The 20818-nt window shown below is 52.3% G+C and overlaps 1 protein-coding gene across 10 annotated transcripts in view; it reads left to right on the plus strand.

Annotated features, from left to right (window-relative positions):
* SYNE3 (spectrin repeat containing nuclear envelope family member 3) overlaps positions 1-20818 on the plus strand; it is a 124930-nt gene that overhangs the window by 49139 nt on the left and 54973 nt on the right. For 6 of the 10 annotated variants that reach the window (XM_050799021.1, XM_050799028.1, XM_050799023.1 and 3 more), the window contains exons 2-4: positions 7941-8098; positions 16378-16550; positions 17913-18222. In XM_050799021.1, coding sequence (XP_050654978.1) covers positions 7941-8098; positions 16378-16550; positions 17913-18222 — 641 coding nt within the window. Of the gene's footprint in view, positions 1-446; positions 2121-2319; positions 2454-7940; positions 8099-16377; positions 16551-17912; positions 18223-20818 lie in introns of those variants that run through there. The other 4 variants (XM_050799025.1, XM_050799024.1, XM_050799020.1 and 1 more) reach the window with 4 other exon arrangements.

Here is a 20818-nt window from a genome sequence, read left to right on the forward strand (position 1 = left end):
ATGGAATGAAGCCCAGTAATTGCTCCTCACTTTGAATTAGCTGCCTGGCAGAGTTGCTGTGAGATTAAATGAGATAATGCATGGGCGCCATCACTGAGTTCCTATCCCTCCTTTCACACACTTTGTTCTGAGAGTCACCTTCGGCCAGTGCCACAGAGGAGAGGATTGCCAAGGTCCGTCCTCTTGGTACAACCTCCTCTGCGATAAATAAACAAAATTGTGTTCCCAGAATCCACTGGAAAAAGCTTTGGGATTAAGACCAGCTGTAACTCAGTGCCTGAAATTCCATCCAAGCATAAGAGCAGTGGGAAAGAGAGGATAAGGGTGGGAATGTGTGTGGCGGGGCAGGAATGAGTCACAGGACAGCGAGTGAGTCACAGCAAGTGAGCACACCCGTGCCAGAACTCTGGGTCAGCTCGTGGTGGGCGGCCCTGGCCAGCTTGGCAGAGCAGGGGCACCAGGCGGTAATTGCTAATGGGCCCTGCCATGGGAGCTGGGTTTACCTGGGTCTGAATCCCAACGCTTTCTGAGTTCCAGAGCAGAATGTCAGTGGGCAGCTGGGTTGGCACCGGGCTGGAGTAGCGGGCACAGTGTGACAGAGGCTGCCTGGCAGCTGGGGGGCTCAGCTGGTTGTCCTAAACTCTAGATTCTTGAGCTACAGCTCAAGATCGATTCCTGCTCTGGAGTTACCTTCCTGGAACTCAGCAGCTCCCATTGGGATTCTCAGAGGGACAGGGAGGACCATGGAAGCTGTGTGGCACTGGGGGATTTAAGAGCAAAGAGTTTAGACTCAGGTCATCCTTGGTTCAAGTCTTGCCTCTGCTACTTAGCGTCCCGGTGACTTTGGGCAGTGGTGTGAGTGTCATTAAACCTGTTTTCTCAGCTGTAAAGTAGGATAATATGAATGTGTCACTGGGCCTATGTAGGATAAGTGAGTTAATACCTACAAACCTTTTATCATACGGTCAGGCACATGCAGAATGCCGGGTAAATGTCGGCTTTTACTGTTATTGATGGAGCCGGGTTCATCACTTTTCAGCAGGCCGTTTGCTTCTCCGAGTCTCAGTTTCCCTCTTTGTAAAATGGGACAAATAATGCCGGCCACATGACAGTCACTCCCTGAAACTGACATTGCCCCTTTCTTTGCTCAGGAGGGGCTTGGTGTCATGTTTCAGGGGTGTTCACTAAGGAGATGGGGTTAGGTCCTGAGCAGGATTCTTAGAGCCTCTGGATCATTGAATGACAAGAAGAATTACAGTGTTTTCAAATTCCCAGATAATATTAATTAATTAATTAATTTATTTTGAGGTGGAGTCTTGCTGTCACCCAGGCTGGAGTGCAGTGGCGCAATCTCTTCTTACTGCAACCTCTGCCTCCCAGGTTCAAGCGATTCTCCTGCCTCAGTCTCCTAAGTAGCTGGGATTACAGGCTCATGCTATCACGCCCGACTAATTTTTGTATTTTTAGTAGAGACGGGGTTTCACCATGTTGGCCAGGCTTCTCAAACTCCTGACCTCAGATAATTCACCTGTCTTGGCCTCTCAAAGTGTTGGGATTACAGGCGTGAGTCACCGTGCGTGGGCCCAAAGAATTTTAAAAACTGCTGTTAGGATGTTGGAGGGATTGAGACAGAGGTAAGAACCTGGTCCTCATGGGGTATCAGCCCCTCACCAGTGGCATTGCAAAGCCAAGTAGGGGCCCCACCCAGCACCCTGAGCTTTGGAGAGCTGGGGAAGGGGAAGGGAGGGAGAGAGGTCTGTGCCCAGCGACCCCAGGACACAGGGCCCTCAGCCCCAGTTGGCAATCCACGTGCTGACCCAGCAGGCGATCTGCCTCGGGCGTTTTTTCCGTGCCAGTATCCTTTCCTTCCTGCAAGGCTGGTCCTCCAGAGACCAAATTGCATCTCGGCCAATTGCTTTCAGGCCTGGAATCAGGGCAAAGGGAGCTGATGTCCAGATGGACATTCACAGTTACCCGATGGACCACAGGAGCAGCCCTGGCCTGGGGGCCCACACATCTATTTCTCCCTGTCCTCTGCTCTGCCCTGGGTCACAGGAGAGCTGACCCCTGCAGGCTGCATTGTCCCAGCTCCCCTATACTGGCTTCTGGCAGGACCAGAGGTAAGCAGTCCGCTGGGGGTTTCTCTGACAGCCTGTCCACCCCGGGTGGCGTCTCCTGCAGCAGACGTATCTCCTTTGGGGCTCTAGTTCCTGCTGCTCAGCGGCCCCCAGCATGGGTCTAGTAAATCTAACATTGCCTCCCCGCCTTGTCTCTCCAGCCTAGGGGTTGATCTCTGGGCTTCCCTTTGTCTCCTTGCAGCTTCTCAGCTCCTCCTCCTCATTACACCCTCCTGGTTGGTAGCTGGACTCGGAGGGGCTTTGCTCTGCTGATTGGACCTTGACTCACACGGGGTTGCTTTCCTCCCAGGGGCAGTTCTATCGGATGCCCCCATGGTAGGTGAAGTTCAACTTTATTTTGGAGTCAATGTGGTCTAGTGAGAATCTAGGGCTTCAGAATCCAATAGAACAAGGTTTAAATCTCAGTGTTACTGCAAGCGCCTCCATGCCCTGGGCCAGTGACTGCAGTCTGCACATTCTTATCCAGGATCTTGGAAAGTAACAGCTGCTCCTGTGCCCTGGGCACCTATTACCACTCCAGGCACCTGTTACTGCTCCGGGCACCTATTACCGACCAGGTGCTCCCACACCTGCCCCAGTCAGCCCCACAGCATTCTCAGAGGTAGATGCCCCTGCTGTGCCTGGGGGCGGGGTGGGGAGGAGGCTCTGCCCAGGCCGCCAGCTAATGGACCACAGAGCTCACCTGAGACCAGCCCCGCTGCTCCCCTCTCTGCTGCTCCTGAAATGGGCTGGGGCTGCCTTTCAGACTGGGATGCAGGAGGCCCAAATGGGGTGGTTTTTGGACAAGGGCCTCACATGGTGTGGGCCTGTCATTATTTCATGAGTGTTAGCACCTTCTCTTCCATGGCTGGCCTTTTCTTTTCGGTCTGCATCACGTTTGCCAGTATCTCCGAGTTAACCACATGCTTCCTTATGACATTTCAGCTTCTTCAAAGCACTCTGAGCTTTCTTTATGACTCAGATTAAGGTGTCCCATTTTGAGAAGATGGCTAAAGCCTGGAGCTCAGATTCTGGAAGCTTCCCATCCTCTCCCAAAGTGCATCCTTGCTGTCCATTCCTGGGGAGACTGTGTCTCCAGCTGTGCCTACAGGCCTTATCCACCTCTGGGGGACTGGCTGGTCTTCCAGGCCCATGGCTTTTGACCCAGGTTCTGTGTTCTGAGCATGTGCTGAGTTTCAAGCCTGCCTCACCATCTGCCCCAGCTCGGGGCTTTCCATCATGAAAAAAAAAAAAAATCACTTCTCTTCCGCTGTCATTTGTGATAACCACATGGACGCTGAAACCCAAACCCAAGGCTGTTTCCTTTCTGTGTCCTCCGTACATCAGCGCCAGCATGACCTAGAAAGGGTCAGCACCCTCCTGGCCAGCCCTCTCACTGACTCAGTGGGGACAGCTCAGAGACACGCCTAGAGCCGCACTCTCCCGCTGCCTGCAGCCACACCCCAGGGATGTCCCCAGACGGGGCTTGGAAACAGAAACTACTTGTTTTTCTTCTTTTTACCCCTGAGCACAGTTATTTTGCAATATTGTTTGGAAAATGCACAGTGCCTTTTTTTTTTTTTTTTTTTAATGCTCTCTCCATTTAACCAGTCCAGAGATGAAAGTTCTCCCCTCCCAGAGAGGCATGTTGGCTCTGCTCACTCCTGCAAACTTTTCTCATTGTCCTTGGCCGTGTGTATCTGCCATCTGTGCAGTGACCCCGGTGTCAGCCTCCCTCTGAGTGCAGAGTGCTTCCCTCCTCCACCCACCCTGGCCTGGCGCTGTCTACCACCTGCCCCTCCAATGCCTGACCCTTGCCAGCTCCAGTGCCCTCAGCAGGCAGTGCCTCCCAGCCACCTTCCTCAAGCCAGGTGACAACCACTCCTTTGAGGTCCCGTGGCCCCTGACCTCCTGTCTCAAAGCTCGTGCTGGCCTCACTGTAGCTGCCTTACTGTGCGTCCATCCCTGCCCTCCACCCCTACTGCACTGGACATGGAACCTCACCAAGCCAGAGCCGCACTTGGTCTGTCTCCATATCCTCAGCACCTGCACTCAGCAGCCACTTAGTGCACTGATTCATTAGTCTATCAGTCGGTAACCCAGTTCCTATGCTGCTCCAGCCTTGAGCTGGTGAGACAGCTGCTGTCTGGATGCAGGTTCCCGAGGAAGGAAAACCCTCCAGCCAACACCTGTGCGTTTGGTAAAAAGGAACTATTTCCAAGCATGGTGTGTGCTCCAGGCTCTGGGCAATTTTTTATTTTATTTTATTTTATTTTATTTTATTTATTTATTTATTTATTTATTTTAGAAACAGAATCTCTCTCTGTCACCCAGGCTAGGATGCAATGGTACCATCATAGCTCAATGCTGCCTGGACCTTCCGGACTCAAGTGATCCTCCCACCTGGCTAATTTTTTTTTTTTTTTTTTGGTAGGGACAAGGTCTCACTATGCTGCTTGTGCTGGTCCTGGGCTCAAGTGATCCTCCCATATCAGCCTCCCAAAGTGCTGGGATTACAGGCGTGAGCCACTGTACCTGGATGGGTTTTTAAATTAATTAAATCTAGGTGTTATCTCCATTTTCCAGATGAGAATATGGACATCCAGAGAGGTTAAGTGTCCAGCCAGATGCCACACAGCTAGTGAGTCATGGGGTCTTGACCACCGGGACCAATTCTAGATGCTTCTGGCCTCATGGCTGGCTCTTTCCCAGACGCGTGCCTGTGGGGTCACTTAGCCAGCTAGCTTTGCTGTCTGCTGGGCTTTCCTCAGTTTCTGGTTGTAGCCTTGGACCACCTGAGGGAGGGGCTGGCTCACAACAGCCTGTAGGCCAAGTGCCCTTGTGGTGTGTTTTTATCTAGCCAGTGAGCTGAGAATGGATCTGACATTTTCAAAGGGTTGTAAAAACAAGGAAGACAATGCAACAAAGACTGTATGTGGCCCGAGACAGCTAAAAATGTTTTCTACCTGACCCTTTACAGGAAGAGTAGACCTCTGCCAATAGACAGTGTTCCCCAGACCATTCTTCCTTGCGAGGGTTTCAGGGAGTGACCAGCGGCTGTGCAATGGTTGTGGGGGGCTGGCTTACCTCAGCCTGCCTTAGAGGGAGTGGTGACAGAGGCAGCAGTGCTCTAGGCTGGCTGAGGAGCGGTCTGACCGGCAGAGAAAGGGAGGACCAAGAGCAGTCTGATAGTCCCAGGGCAGAAGCTAGTCCCCAGAACCTGGCGTGCAGAGGTCACAGGAACATCGACCCTCTCAACCTACAACCTCAGAGGTCCCTCAGAGACTCTCTATTCAACTGTCCCTTATACCACATGAGGTGGTAAAGAAGCTCCTCTGAGAGCTTCTTCAGAGTAGTATAGTGTCTGCTGTCTGCTTATTTGATGCTGTGGTCGTAGCATCAAGTCTGGCTCTTAGCATGTGCTTAAGTCCTATGTTTCATTGAACTGAAGCAAAATAGGCAGAATTGGCCAAGAGGAGGCTCAGGTCTCCTGAACTCTGCCTGCAGCCTCGCCCAGCCCACAGTTTGGTTGGTTTGAGGCACCCCCGCCTGCTCAACCCCCCTGGGTCCCTGGGTTTCATCTTCTATACCCTCTGGACACCAACCACTGAGCCTCACAGGCCACAGGCGTTGCCAACAAGAAGGGGTGCTCTAAAGCTTCGCTGCCCATTGATGATTAGAGCCACGCTTCCCCACTGTCCCATCATCTGAGATTCAGCGGGACTCGTCTCTGTCCCTCCCATTCTTTGCTTAATAAAAATAAAAGCTGAGTTTTTGGAAGCCAGTCAAGTCACACACTAGCCGAGAAATTAGAGCCAAAACAAATACATTTAAATGCTTGCACATCCAATATGCTTTTCAAGTAAAGCATTCAAAGGCAGGGAGTGGCTACAGGGAACATATTCAGTTGTTACAAAAAAATCAAAACAGGCCTGAAGGGAAAGCAACTCATTGGGAGAATCACAGGACGGGTTTCCAGAGCACAGCCCGCTAGGTTGCCTGCCTCCCCCGGCCAGCCCGCGTCCTTTGGCCCAGCACGCGTCTGATGGCCTCTTCCATTTTCTCCTTCTCTCTCATGGGTTCTCCCCTGAAGCTTCCTCTGGCCCCATGGAGGGCCTGGGGAGGGTGCCCAGCTTCCCAGTAGATACTTACTAACTGATGAGTGAAGACAATTTTTATTTTTAATCGTGATGATTTTTACTGCAATGTAATAAAAATTGTAATATAAATTCTAAGTGCTTAATAGAAAAAAATAAGGAAAAAAAACTTTCAACAGTGGTCCTACCCATCTCAACCAAGTAGCCTTCAAGGTCACTGTGCCTCTCCCCCCATGCCGGGAGAGAGACGCCTGAGGGTCCCATGGGATGTGCTTAAAAGCCAGGCCTGGAAAGGGCTAAGGCCACTGCAAACAGCCCCGGCTTGATCACACAGACCGTTTAATGGCAAGACGTCCCAGCCTTTTTCTTGAACTCCTGAGCTCAAGCGATCCTCCTGCCTAAGCCTCCCAAAGTTCTAGAATTATAGGCATGAGCCACCATGCCCGGCCCCAGCCTTTTGCTATGACTGTAATTTTTTGTTAATGTTTTGTTTTGCTTTTACTAGTTGTTGAGCTGTGACTACTTAATATAAAATTTTGTCTCTTTTTTGGTATTGCCATTATATCCTACAAATTCCCATTCATGAATTCATTTTAAGCCTCCTTTTTGCTGGCTGCATAATATTCTAAAGTGCAAGTGTACCATAACTTACTTAAGCAATCCCCTATAATTGGGCGCATGAGTTGTTTCTGGTTTTGTTTTGCCATTTTAAATAATGCCGTGTTGAGTTTTTTGATGCGTTAAACTTTATACCCATTCTGGGCTCATTTAACAACATTGGCCTTACTCTCTACAAGGTATTGTGGGAGATTGGAGGATAAATGAGATAAAATCCCTTTAAATAAAATGCAGATACAAATAACTTTAGTTCAAAGCAGTTACGTGGTTGCTATATACTCAGACGAGAACTGGGATACGGAAGAGTTTTGCCTGGACTTACTGGGATTTCAAGAAAGTCACAGGAGAAAATCTGAGACTTTGCAGCCATAGCCCAGGGGAAGTCAAATGGACAGTCCAGCAAAAGGGGTCTCTGGTGGGTGACCTATGCCAGCAGCAGGTGTTACCTGGGCTGGCATAGCAAGCGGGTTGCATCTCAAGCGTTAAGTTCGTTTTCAGTGGTTGCGAGGAGTACTATGCGGACGTCAGAGGGGAGCGGCTCAGTGGGTAACTTTAGCAGCGCCTGCCCATAGACCCAGGTTGGTGGAGCAGTGGGGATGGCATACACCTAACATGGCCATCCCCAGCCTGAGAGGTTCATCTCAGGGAGAGCTCAGGGCTGGTTTTGGCTTGGCCCATGCCCAGAACTCTGTTCCTTAGGTTGAGGCCTCTTTGAGCCATTCAAATTAAGACGATTATGGGTCCAGACATTTCGGACTGCAGGTTTTGAGGTCCTCTTTTGGAGAGCGTGCAATCTGAATAGACAGACGAGAATTGCCTCTGGGCCCTAAGCTGGGAGAACAGGAAGCAGGGAACCTGGGAGGCCGAAGACAAAGCAGTTTTGCCAGGCTAGAGCCCTGGACTGCTTCTCCCAGAGGACAGACCTGTTTTCCTTCCCTGCTTAATTCCAGTCCTGACAAATGCACCCACCTCTGGCCGTATTGCCCGACTAGGAGCGCCAGGGGAGGGCTGGTGGTGGGAGTGGGCCTGTCCCAGGTGTCCTGCCGGGGGCCTCTCCACAGCCCCCTACATTCCTGCCTGTTGGACTGATCTGTGGCCCTTTCTTAAGCCCCTGCAGGTGCCATGACTCAGCAGCCCCAGGAGGACTTTGACAGGAGCGTGGAGGATGCCCAGGCATGGATGAAGGCTGTGCAGGATCAGCTGCAGGTCAATGACAACACGCAGGGGCCTCGCGCAGCCCTGGAGGCCAGGCTGTGGGAGACAGAGGTATGCAGAGGCGTGACCTCAGATGGCCCTGTGGTCTTGGCCCCGTCCTGCCCTGCCCTCAGACCTCAGGTTTCCTATCTGTTAAAGGCAAGGGTGGACTAGACCAGTGTTTCTCAAACTCTGATGTGCACACAGATCTCCTGGAGATTTTGTTTAAGTGCAGACTCTGATCCGGTCTGTGGAAGTGAAGCCCAAGACTTTGCTTTTGCCAAGTTCCAGGTGATACCATTATTGCCGGTCCTTGGAACACACTCTGATGATAAGGGACTAGAGCCTGTCCTCTCACCTTGCTGTCCCTGCAAGGGGAAACTGTGCAGCCAGGTGGGTCCCCCAGCCCTTGCTGGGGGGCTTCCCACCCCTTCTCTGCTTCTGCCTGGTTGGGGTCCCTGCCAGATCTGGATTGGCCAAGGTCTTCCCCCAGAGGAGAGGAGAAGGGGCTCTGCCCAGCTAGGAGTGACTTCCTGAGCTTCTCCAGAACCAGAGTCTGGCTTTACCCACCCCACCTGGCACAAGTCCATGTAGCACTAAGTGCTGGTGCCCAGTGCCTGGCCTGGCATCGTGGTGCCCCTCTCTGAGAGTGGGTTGCCCACAGCCTGGGGACAAGAGGGAAGAATACTGAGCTAAGAGTCAGCAGCTGGAGTTATTATCTCCTTGCTGATGCTAGATTGCTGTGTGACCTTGGTCAAGTCCCTGTCCCACTCTGGGCTTCAGTTTTCCCATCTGTAAATGGAGCAGTTGACTTACACACCTCTGGGGTCACATCCATTTAGATACTCCATAATTCTAATTTATCACCCAACAATGGTTGCTCGCAGTTGGGGGGTGCTGCCTTCTCCTACAGCAAACCAGTCACCCAGCCAGGCTGGAAGCAGTGGTGACCCCACAGCTGGTTCCTTGTGTATTTCCTTTGTGTGTGTTGTCTTCTCGATTCTGCACACTGCGCACCGTATTGCATATATCTTGTGCCCTTTCTGGAAGTGGACAGTGGGAATTCAGAATCCTCATCACCTTTCTGAGTCAGTGTTTGATTTCAGTGTCACCACCACATCCAGAGGCAGGGGCCTTTTGTCTGCCTTTTGCAACTGGGAAATGGAGTCTCCTCACACCGTTTCCTGTGCCTGGAGAGCCCTCTCACTCACGTTCAAGCTCTCTGCTGTGCTCCCTTTGCCTTCTGTTTGGGAAGCTCCCTCACAGATCACCCAAGAGTGGAATACCTCCTGCTTTCCGCCATCCCTGTGCCAGGGCTGGGGCTGTGCAGGTGGGGGAGGCCCACCCTGCTCTTGAGGGTTCCCAGCCTAATGGAGACAGATATGCAGTCAGGGTGACTGCACAAGCATGTATAAGGCACACCCCTAACGTGGGTCCCGTGATGTTATTTTCTTCCTCTAAAACCTTCCATGGCTCTCACTGTCCACCAAGAAAAAACAAACTTCACCCGGCATCAAAAGTCCCCCACTATCTGCACCACTCTGTTTTCCAGCCTTAGCTCTCCACACTGTCACCCCTCCCAAGCTGACACCGGCCTTAACTCCAGCCACTGTCACCCCTCGCAAGCTCACACCGGCCTTAGCTCCAGCCACTGTCACCCCTCCCAAGCTCACACCGGCCTTAGCTCCAGCCACTGTCACATCTCGCAAGCTCACACCGGCCTCAGCTCTCTACACTGTCACATCTCGCAAGCTCACGCCAGCCTTAGCTCCAGCCACTGTCACCCCTCCCAAGCTCACACCGGCCTTAGCTCCAGCCACTGTTACCCCTCGCAAGCTCACACCGGCCTTAGCTCTCCACACTGTCACCCCTCCCAAGCTGACACCGGCCTTAACTCCAGCCACTGTCACCCCTCGCAAGCTCACACCGGCCTTAGCTCCAGCCACTGTCACCCCTCCCAAGCTCACACCGGCCTTAGCTCCAGCCACTGTCACCCCTCCCAAGCTCACACCGGCCTTAGCTCCAGCCACTGTCACCCCTCCCAAGCTCACACCGGCCTTAGCTCCAGCCACTGTCACCCCTCCCAAGCTCACACCGGCCTTAGCTCTCCACACTGTCACCCCTCCCAAGCTCACACCGGCCTCAGCTCTCTACACTGTCACATCTCGCAAGCTCACGCCAGCCTTAGCTCCAGCCACTGTCACCCCTCCCAAGCTCACACCGGCCTTAGCTCCAGCCACTTTCACCCCTCCCAAGCTCACACCGGCCTTAGCTCCAGCCACTGTCACCCCTCCCAAGCTCACACCGGCCTTAGCTCCAGCCACTGTCACACCTCGCAAGCTCACGCCAGCCTTAGGTCCAGCCACTGTCACCCTTCACAAGCTCACACCGGCCTTAGCTCCAGTGACTGTCACACCTCGCAAGCTCACGCCAGCCTTAGCTCCAGCCACTGTCACCCCTCCCAAGCTCACACCGGCCTTAGCTCCAGCCACTGTCACCCCTCCCAAGCTCACACCGGCCTTAGCTCCAGCCACTGTCACACCTCGCAAACTCACACCAGCCTTAGCTCCAGTGACTGTCACACCTCGCAAGCTCACGCCAGCCTTAGGTCCAGCCACTGTCACCCTTCACAAGCTCACACCGGCCTTAGGTCCAGCCCCTGTGACACCTCACAAGCTCATGCCCTCCTTCGATTGGCCGAAGACCTCCTAGACTTTCCATCGCCAAGCCTTTGTTCACGTGTTGCCTCTGTTAGGAATGCTCTTTTGTTTGGGTCTGCGTGTACACAAGAAATGAAACCCTCCTGTCCGTGCATCTTTCCTGACCTGTTTCCCCCTTTCTCAGCCCCAGCTCCTGACCTTCCCTGTCTGTGGGCATCACAGCCCTGCCTGTGTGCTCACTGTGTTAAGGTGCTTAGCATTTCAAACTTTCTACCCTTTGCTGGCAGGTCTTTCCCCGCAGCTGGTGGTTCTGGTTTAAGCAAAGTCAAGGGCGGTCCTTATGAAGACACATTGGCAGGCAGGGTGGACGGGCCCTGGAAGCCAGAGGCAGCACTTCTGTGGGCCCCGAGGGGGTGGGAGTCCAGGCAGAGGGCAGTCATGGCCTGAGCCTTCTGCCACTGTCTCCTCCCACGGGGCTCCGGCATGCTTCATTTATTGTGTGTTTTGCCATTTTCAAAACCAATTTCACAATAAGAAAGAAAACATTTTCCTGTTGCCAGCTGGTAAGAGGGGGCAGCTAGTGCCTCTCGACCTACCCGTGGGACCTGCCCCCAGGTTCTGGGATCTCCCATGTGCTTCCTCCACCAACTCTGTTAGGCTTGTCTCCAGTGCCTGTTTGCTGCAGTGATGAGGACATGAACTCTGATCCAGTTCTGATCCTTAATAGCCGTGCAGCCGGGGGGATGTCCCATGCCTTCCCGGGACCTCATGTTCCCATCTGTAGAGCAGGAGCGAACCCCCTCAGCCCTCGTGTTCCCAAGGGGTTAAGGGAAACTCCAGAATCCTCATGGGATGGGAGCTTTGTGTAAGGTGTGATTGGAGAACCCATCACTTCTGGGTTGAGAGCTTGGCTACTGGGCCTGCAGGCCTGGGCTCCAAAATCTGCCGTGGCTGTGACACCTCAGGAGGGTTTCCCAGAGCTCTCTGAGCTTCAGCTTGCTTCCGGGGAGAGTGATAGCTGCTGCCTTGCAGGAAGGAGGGAGGATTGAGGAGAATCACTTATAAACACGCTTGTATGCACAGTGCAGGGTATGCTGGCAGAGCTGGCTAAATGGAGGTGATTGTTTCTTGTGGTTTTAGAAGCTGGGATATACAATGTACCAACTGTCCCTGACCATCCCCAGAGCCTCCAGGAGTGGGTCTTAGGAGCTTCCAGCCACACTCCCAGGTCCAGCATAGGTAGTTATTTATTTGTTTATTGAGATGGAGTCTCGCTGTATTGCCCAGGCTGGAGTGCAGTGGCACGATCTCAGGCTCCCTTGTCCTGTATCTGGGTCCTGGCCTGAGCCAGGCAGCTTCCTCACCAGCTTCTGGGCCACCCTCTTGGTCAGGAGCATCCTGGTGTTTCCCAAAGCTTGGTTTCCCAGTGCACTCAACCTTCAATATATCTTACTTCCCTACCTTTGCTCAAATATCCTTCTCCAATTGTCTTTAATTAGAGACCTGCAGGCTTGATGCCAATGCCACCTTCTCCACAAAGCCTTCCTGGATTTCTCCCATCCCTCCTTGAGCTCTCATACAAACTTTGCGGTCTCTTCTGGCCCTTTTTGCAGTCATCTACGCTCTTATCTGCAGCCCTCTTTCCTACCAGCTTGTTCATCCAGGACCCTAGCACCCAGCATAATGCTCAGCTGGGGGTCACCTGGTCTTGGCTGGGTTGAGGGAAAACCCTGATTAACCCCATTCCTCCACTTTCCCGGTCTCCTGATTCTTCTCTCCAAGGTGTTTCCTTACATCTGCTCCCCACCTTCTCCTTGACCTCATTGGCTGCTTCAAATTGGAATAATTTTGTGGCTGCAGTTCAAGTACTTTCTCCCACTTGGCTGCGCAGCCCTTGCCAAGCACTCCTGGACTGTGTCCTTGCTGGTGACGGGCTATAAAAGAACCTCACACCAGCCAAAGAGTGTAATCATCAGGGCAGTCAGAGTGGAGTCTACTTCTCAACATTTGGCTTTTCCAGCCCAGCCACAGCCTCTGGCCTCCCCTGGCTTCAGGCCTCCGATAAACACCCTACAGGTTGATCTTTCAGGGCAGATGTTTCTTCTCCAAGTCGGGGAAGGCGGCTTGGTGTCTGGCCTGCCTTTGGACCAGCCAGCTCCTCTGCTTTGGTAAAGAAGCATCAAACTCACTCCCTTGAAAAGGCAGCAGGTCTTGGGTCTTTGTGTCCCCCTCTGTCCAGCCTGTGCCTCTTTCATGAGGATAAGAAGGACAAAGGTCCAGGGGCCTGGGGGGACCACACAGTCAGGACACCAGGCTTTGGAGAAGGGGCCATTGTCCACACAGGACATTCCAGACCTGGCTGCTCCTTCTGGGTGTGGCCAAGGGACATGGAATTTCACTTCTTCCCCAGAGTTGTTGGCTCCTGTGATTTTCAGAGCTGGACTCCATCCGAGCTGCAACTGGGAGCAGGTGTGGAGGAGACTTCTCTGGCAGCTACAGAGAATCATTCCTAAGGCTTGTGGTTTCCGTGGGTCCCCAGCTCCCCCGTTTGTAAAATCGGACTTATCGTGATGCCCGTCTTGCTAGCTTGGGGAATATGAGTCTCCTTTCACATTTCTGGGAATCAGAAACATCATCTTACTTTTTTTTTTTTTTTTCCTGAGATGGCATGTTGCTCTGTCACCCAGGCTGGAGTGCAGTGGTGTGATGGCTGGAGTAAAGTGGCGCGATCTCGGCTCACTGCAGCCTCCGCCTCCCGGGTTCAAGCAATTCTCCTTCCTCAGCCTCCTGAGTAGCTGGGATTACAGGTGCACGCTGTCGTGCCCAGGCTAATTTTTGTATTTTTAGTACAGATGGGGTTTCACCGTGTTGGCCAGGATGGTCTCGAACTCCTGACCTTGTGATCTGCCCGCCTCAGCCTCCCAAAGTGTTGGGATTACAGGTGTGAGCCACCGTGCCTGGCCCTTTTTTTCTTATTTTTATTTTTTTAGTGACAGGGTCTTGCTCTGCTGCCCAGGCTGGAGTGCAGTGGTGTGATCATGGCTCACTGCAGCTTCAACCTCCTGGGCTCAAGCAATCTTCCTGACTCAGCCTCTTGAGTAAAAAGGACTATAGGCATATGCCACTATGCCTGGCTAGTTCTGTTTTGTTTTGTTTTGTTTTAATAAAAAAAATGCTTTTGGAGAGATGGGGTCTCACTATGTTGCCCAGGGTGATTGCAAACTCCTGGCCTCAGCAATCCTCCTGCCTTGGTCTCCCAAAGTGCTGGGATTACAGGCATGAGTCACCACGTCCGGCCTACTGTTATTTTTAATCAAATTAAATCTCTCTCTGAATGGCAACAAATTCATCCTCAGCCATGCTGTGGAACCCTGCCCCTGGGTGGTGTGAAACATCCTGGGTGGATAATCATATTCAGTCTAGAACATTCCGCACTGACCCTTGGGTCTTCGGGCCACACTGGCCACTATGGTACTTTTGTTTGCCCCATCGTTGCTTGCTGCTGAGAGGGACTAGGGGTCCCTGTCTGGGTATTGCTGTGGCCATCACCCCCTGGGCTCCTGCCACATCCTGCTGCTTGGCCAAATAACCCTGTTTCCTCTCTTGGGGCGTCTCCCCATTCTTCACTCTCCCTGAGCACCCCCCATGCACATGGACACAGAGACAGCCTTTGGAAGGAGCTTGTTTGCCTCACTGTTTGGTAATACACGTAGGAGGGGAAGTCCCTCTATACTGTTATCATCGTCATCATCATCATCATAATCAACGATTATTGTATGGAGTAAAAAAAAAGGATGGGGACCGTTACCCATTTGCACACATTGGGGAAGGGTCTACATAACTGTTCAACAGTTTACAAAGTACACTAACTTATACCCATGTTTAATTCATAGTGTTTTTATTTTATTTTTATTATTTTTAATATTATTTTTTGAAGCAGGACCTCACTCGGGCACCCAGGCTGGAGTGTAGTGGCTTGATCATGGCTCACTGCAGCCTCGACCTCCCAAGCTCAAGCAATCCTCCCACATCAGCCTCCCAAGGAGCTGGGACTACAGGCGTGTGCCACTACATCTGCCTAACTTTTAATTTTTTTTTTTTTGGTAGAAACGTGGTCTCACTGTGTTGTCCAGGCTGGTCTCAAACTCCTAAGCTCAAGCAATTCTCCCGCCTCAGCCTCCCAGAGTGCTGGGATTATAGGCATGCAGCACTGTACCTGGCTAATAGTGTTTTTAAAGTTAATATTATATAACCCTGGGAGATGGACAAGCAGAGATTGTTATCGTTGTCTCAGGATGAAAAAGGGAAACTCAGAGTAGTCTAGTGACCTGCCTGGGGTCACACAGCTGTCAGTGGGGCCGCATTCCACATGGCAGGAGCTCCTCCCTCACCCCATCCGTGGGGAAGGGTCAGAGACAAGCAGGCTACTGGGAAGCCAGTGTGAGGACACTGACCGCCAGCCCCCGGGGAGACAGGCTGGGGGTCTGAGCTTGAGCTTTAGGCCATGCCTGCTGTTAGTAAAGACAGATCCGAAGATAAGGATAATAATAATAATAGTGAGCAGGTAGTGACTGGGATGCAGTGTGGACTGGGCAGTGTGCTCATGGCTCTCCCTACATTACCTAATGCTTATCTTCCCTCATTCTTAGGCCTAGAGAATGTCACTCCTGTGACAAAGGTCACATCAGTAGTGAGGAGTGGCCCTGGGTTTGGAATCCAGTCATATTTGCCTACAGAGACCAAGCCTTGGCTGCCACTGAATAATAACAGTGGAATAGCAACTGGAATAGTAACATCAATGACAACAGCTAGCATTGCTTGGAGATTTACTCTTTGCTGGACATCATGTGTTGGTCTTGGTCCTCCAAGAAGCTGACACCAAGATGAGATAAAATGTGCATGGCATTTATTAGGGGGATCACCCCTGGGAGAATATGGGGAGGAAGGGAACCAGGAGAGGCTGGTCAGAGGGATGGAGATGTGACCCCAAGGCCAGGAGAGCAGGGAGGAAGGAGCAGGGTCAGGAGGGGCCATCTCAGACTGCTGTGGGTTCTAAGGCAGTTAGCAGGAACATGGGCTGTCTGTGAGTTACAGTCACTCACTCAGCATCTCCCAGGAATGGAGCTGCTTCAGTGTCCTGGCTGCTCTTGGTCTCTGGTGGGAGCAGCCTCAGGAGCAAGCCTCTGGTGCAAACTGCAAAAGACAGAGATGATTCTGGAGCCTCAGCTGGACCCCGGGTTGGGCCAGCTCCCTGCTGTCCCCTGAGAGGTAGATTCTCACGCTGTACACTGAGACATGTACCTCACATGCATTTTCTCATCATTTAATCCTGAAAACAATCTGAGAGATAGATGTGATTAATACTTTCTTTTTACAAATGAGAAAACCAAGTCCAAGGAGAGAACAAAACTTGTCTGAGTTCACACTCTAGAAATGGGCTGAGTGGGGAAGGAGGAAGCCATTCGTCGGACAGCACCCAGCATGCTAATCGCCTTTGCTCCCGCCTCTTACCCTCAGAGCTATTAGCAGGTTGCCCAAGACCCCACAAGAAGGGGTGCAGGGGCTGTGATGTGAATCCCAGATCCTCTGGCCTTCGAGTCCTGGCTCTTTGCACCCTGCCACTGTCTTCCCAACGCTGTGCCTGTGTGCCTTTTGCTCTACCCTGGAAACTGGCTTGTGTGTCCACAACAGAAAATATGCCAACTGGAGCCCGAGGGGCGTGTGAAGGTGGACCTGGTGCTACGGATGGCCGAAGCCCTCTTGGCATGCTGTCCTGGGGACCAGAAGCCCGAGATCCTGACCCAGCTGAAGGACATCAAGGCCCAGTGGGAGGAGACGGTCACCTACATGACTCACTGTCACAGGTAGGGCATCCAGGGCCTTTGTCCACAGCCGCCATTGACCCTCCTTGCCCACCGCGACACTAGCTTGGGCCCTCTGCCCAAGAGACATTTCTCTAGTCCTGGGATTCCAGGAGACAGGATATTCTGTTGGGATTAGGGCCAGCCCTGCCTGCCTCTTTCTAATTATAATCAGGTTGAATGATGATAACAGACACTGGGAACCCAGCATGTTTTGCCAACAATTCCCAAGAGACTTACCGTGTGTGCATCCTCCAGAGCATGGCACAGTGGCTCTGGAGAAAGAAGGCCTGGGGCGCTGCTAGCACTGTAGCCAGACTCCCTGCCTGTACCAGGAAGCTGGGTGGTGGTCGGCGGGGACAGGGGGTGGTGGGGAGCAGACACTCGGACAGACCTGGCATTGACTCTTGTCCTGCTGGTTACTTCCTGTGTGGCTTTGGGAAAGTGACCTGACCTCTCTGAACCTCAAGCACCTCCTCTGGACAATGGGAATAATCAAGTGCTCCTTGAAGGTTGTTAGGAGGGTAGAACGGGATAGCAAGTGTCAAGAGCGAGGTACACTGCTTGGCGCAAAGTAGGCCCTCAGTAAACAAGAGCTGCCAGGATCATCTCCATTTTTATAAAGCAAGGATGTGCATGGAGATGGGAATGACTCTGCCCAGTGCTTTCTGTTTTCTAAATCCTCGCACTTGAAATTCCGAACAAAGTGGCTTGATGTTGGCTGGGGAGATAGAGCCACCTCCATGTTAGAGATGGAGAAACTAAGGCACGCGAAGAGGCAGGGTTGCAGAGTGAGTTCACAGCACCCCTGGAACCCACACGCAGGCTTCCAGCCTTCTGTCCCCATTGGGTTCAACAAGCCCACAGATGCAGCGGTGCTTTGCCGCTGCCTGGACACATCCCAGCCGCAGTCTGCTCCTAATATTAGTGGGTGTGCGTGTGCCAGGGGCCTGGAGAAACTGTGTTCAGAGCCCCAGTGCCAGAGAGAAATGATTGGGGGTGTCTGTGCATTGATAGTGGGAGTTCAGGGCCAGAATTTAAGGTGCTGGAGGTAAAGGACTCCCAAAGATGTGTCCCCAAAACTGGTGGTTCTGAGAGAAGGTTTGGAGTCTGAGCTCCCCATGGCTTCTACCCTCACACAGGGAGCTTATTTACTGGGCAGAGGGTCTTATCCAGTAGGACTGAGGGAGGGTCTAGAATCTGGAGTGTCAACCAGCTGCCCAGGTGACTCAGGGGCCAGAAAGGGCATCATCATGTCCCCAGACCACAGCCCCCTAGTATTGGGGAGGGGGTGGCAGCACGGATCCCCGACCCGGGAGGCAGGTGGCGGGTTCCCTCACAACCTTGAGGTGTCTGTGCCCACAGCCGCATCGAGTGGGTGTGGCTGCACTGGAGCGAGTACCTGCTGGCCCGAGATGAGTTCTACCGCTGGTTCCAGAAGATGATGGTCACCCTGGAGCCCCACATCGAGCTCCAGCTGGGCCTGAAGGAGAAGCAGTGGCAGCTGAGCCACGCCCAGGTGCTGCTGCACAACGTGGACAACCAGGCGGTGCTCCTGGACCGGCTGCTGGAGGAGGCAGCCTCCCTGTTCAACAGGATCGGGGACCCCAGCGTGGATGAAGATGCCCAGAAGAGAATGAAGGCCAAGTATGATGCAGTGAAGGCCAAGGCCCAGGTGAGGGTGAGGCTGAGTGGGCTGCATCTTCACCCACCCATCCATGTATCCACTCTTATCTATCCATTCCAGCCACTGTTTGCCTACTATCAAGCTGTCTACCTCCTGTCAATCTATCTTCCTACTATCAATCCATCTACTCACCTGTTCCCTATCCAACCACCCTCCCATCCATCTACCCACTCACCCATCTACCTCCCCACTAAATCACCAAATCTCCCCTTCACTATCCACCCACACACCACCCCATTCACTTATCTACCCCACCATTTGTTCATCCACGTATCCTGCCACGCATCTCTTGACTCACTCTTCCATCTACTTCCCCGCCAGCCTAACCAATCTCCTATTCATCTCTTCAAACAATTGCCCACCCATTCATCTATCTATCCATTCACCTACCCATCAACCGAGCCACCTCTTCCTCACTCACCCATTCACTCATCCATCTCTCCACTGCCTACCCCTTCACCACCTACCTACCCACTATCGGCCGTCACCCACTCGTTTATCCCACCATCCACCCACCTAGCTACCCATCCCCCAATCCTCACCTACCTAGTCTTCCACCACCCCCTCACTCATCCACCATTATCTACCATCCAGACACCCAGTGTTGCGCAGTGCTTAATATACATATGGGTGTGTTGACCGACTGGTGGACTGTGATGTTCACTTTGATCCAAACAGCTTCCCCCCTTCTCCTCCTTTCTCTCTCTTCCTCTCTCCCTCCTCCCCTCCCTTCCTCCTTCTACCCTTTAGTCCTTCTCCTTCAGTGTTTCCTCCTTGCTCTCTCTTGCCCTTGCCCCAGTCCCTCTGTCCATCCCCTGTCTACATTTCCTCAACCCATTCTTGCCTTAATTAGGAAACAGTTCATTGAGTTACCAAGTCCAATTATATTTTTTAGAAATTTCATTTGGTTCTGTATTATGTCTCCCTGTTCTTTTTAATACATTTTGTCATTTTCCCCCTGAGATTTTGCATTCCTCCCCGATATAGCTTATATTTGCAATCATTCTAAACATACGTATTTTACAGTCTCCATCAGATTGTTCTAGTGGCTGAAGTTCCAGGGTCTAAGGCTGAAGCTCCATGTCAGGCACCTGTGTGTCCCCTGACATGGTGGATTGTTTCCTTGGGAGGCGTCGTCCTTTTGAGCTCTGAGCTCAGCCTAAGCAGGCTGTGTCTGCAGAAGCCCACGGCTGGGACACCGCCTGAGAGTGGCTTTCTGTTGGCTTCAGCCGGGCTCCCCTGGAGGTTTATCTTCATGACTCCTATTTTTATGTCAGTGAATTGGCTTGGGGGTTCCCAGATCAAGCAGATATTGTAAACGTGAACCCCAAGCCAGAATCATGCAACAGGCCCCAACTCCATATTCTGAAGGGTGATTGGGTTTTTTGTTTGTTTGTTTGTTTGTTTGTTTTCAGGCCGAGGCTAAAACACACAAGTTTCCTTCTTGAATTGTATTTGTAACAGTTTTTTTTTTCTACTTCACCCTTTGGCTAGTGGGGGCGGGCAGTCACTTGAGGCTCTCTTTTTGCAGTGGTCTCTGTTGCCTCTGAGCCCAAAGTCTCACTTCTTACCCTAAGCCTGAGCATTAAACCCAAGCTTCTAGTAACCAAGACTTCAGGCACCTGTGTGAGCTTCACAGGGTGGTTTCCTGGGCATCTTTACTTCTGGCCCATGGGAAGGTCTCTTCCCTCGGTGTGACGTGGGTCTGCATTGAAACAGTGTTTGCTATGTTACATTTTATCTGGCATTTCTGGCTCTCTAGTTGGCTGTAGAGCTGGAACTGGACGTCTCCTGGGTTCTTCATGCTGACGGTTTAAGGGAAGTAAGCTCTATGATAAGCAGAGCTAGAGAATCCACCAGGAACAGGACTCTGGCGCTTGGGAAGGGACTTGGATTCCAAGCCAGGCACTGCTGCTTCCCAGCTGTGTGGCCTCAGGGCAGCTCACCTGACCCGCACCCTGGTTGTGGGGGCTGTATGGTTACATGTGAGCTCTTTGAAAACTGGCAAGCATTTTGCCAATATAAAGAATGACTTCTACTCTCAGTAGCAGTGAGAATAAATAGTAACAACAGTGGCTCTTTGCCATGCAGCAGGTGCTCAGAACTATCTATTGAAATAATGAGAACTCCACCCCTGCAGTTTGAAGGCAAGCAACCCCCAGGGCCGCAGAGAGAAGCGACAGGAGGCTCCAGGAGACTGCGCAAGGTCCCGAATGGATGGGATTCGACTTGGTTCTTGCAGAGGCAGCCAACTGGCCCTCATCCGGTCCTGCCAAGTCCTGTGTGGCACAGGCAGGCTTCATGGAAGTTCTCTCTCACTCCAGGTCTGCCCCTCTGGCCCAGCTGGGACAGGTGCCTGGCTCCACAGCCTCTTTGCTGTGACTTTACAGGAAACAGGTGCTCGTGCCAATCAGCAGAGAGTGCCTGGTGCAGGGTGTAGAGATGAGATCAAAAGTTGTTGGTGTGTGTGCAGGTTTGCATGTATGTGCGTGGGTGTGTGTGCATGTTTGTATGTGAGGGTGGATGCTGGGGTGCTGAGTGAGCATCAATTCCGGCCCAGATGCTGAAATGATTGCCTCTAAGA

The sequence above is a fragment of the Macaca thibetana genome, chromosome 7, assembly GCF_024542745.1.
Source record: "Macaca thibetana thibetana isolate TM-01 chromosome 7, ASM2454274v1, whole genome shotgun sequence".
Taxonomy (NCBI): Eukaryota; Metazoa; Chordata; class Mammalia; order Primates; family Cercopithecidae; genus Macaca; species Macaca thibetana.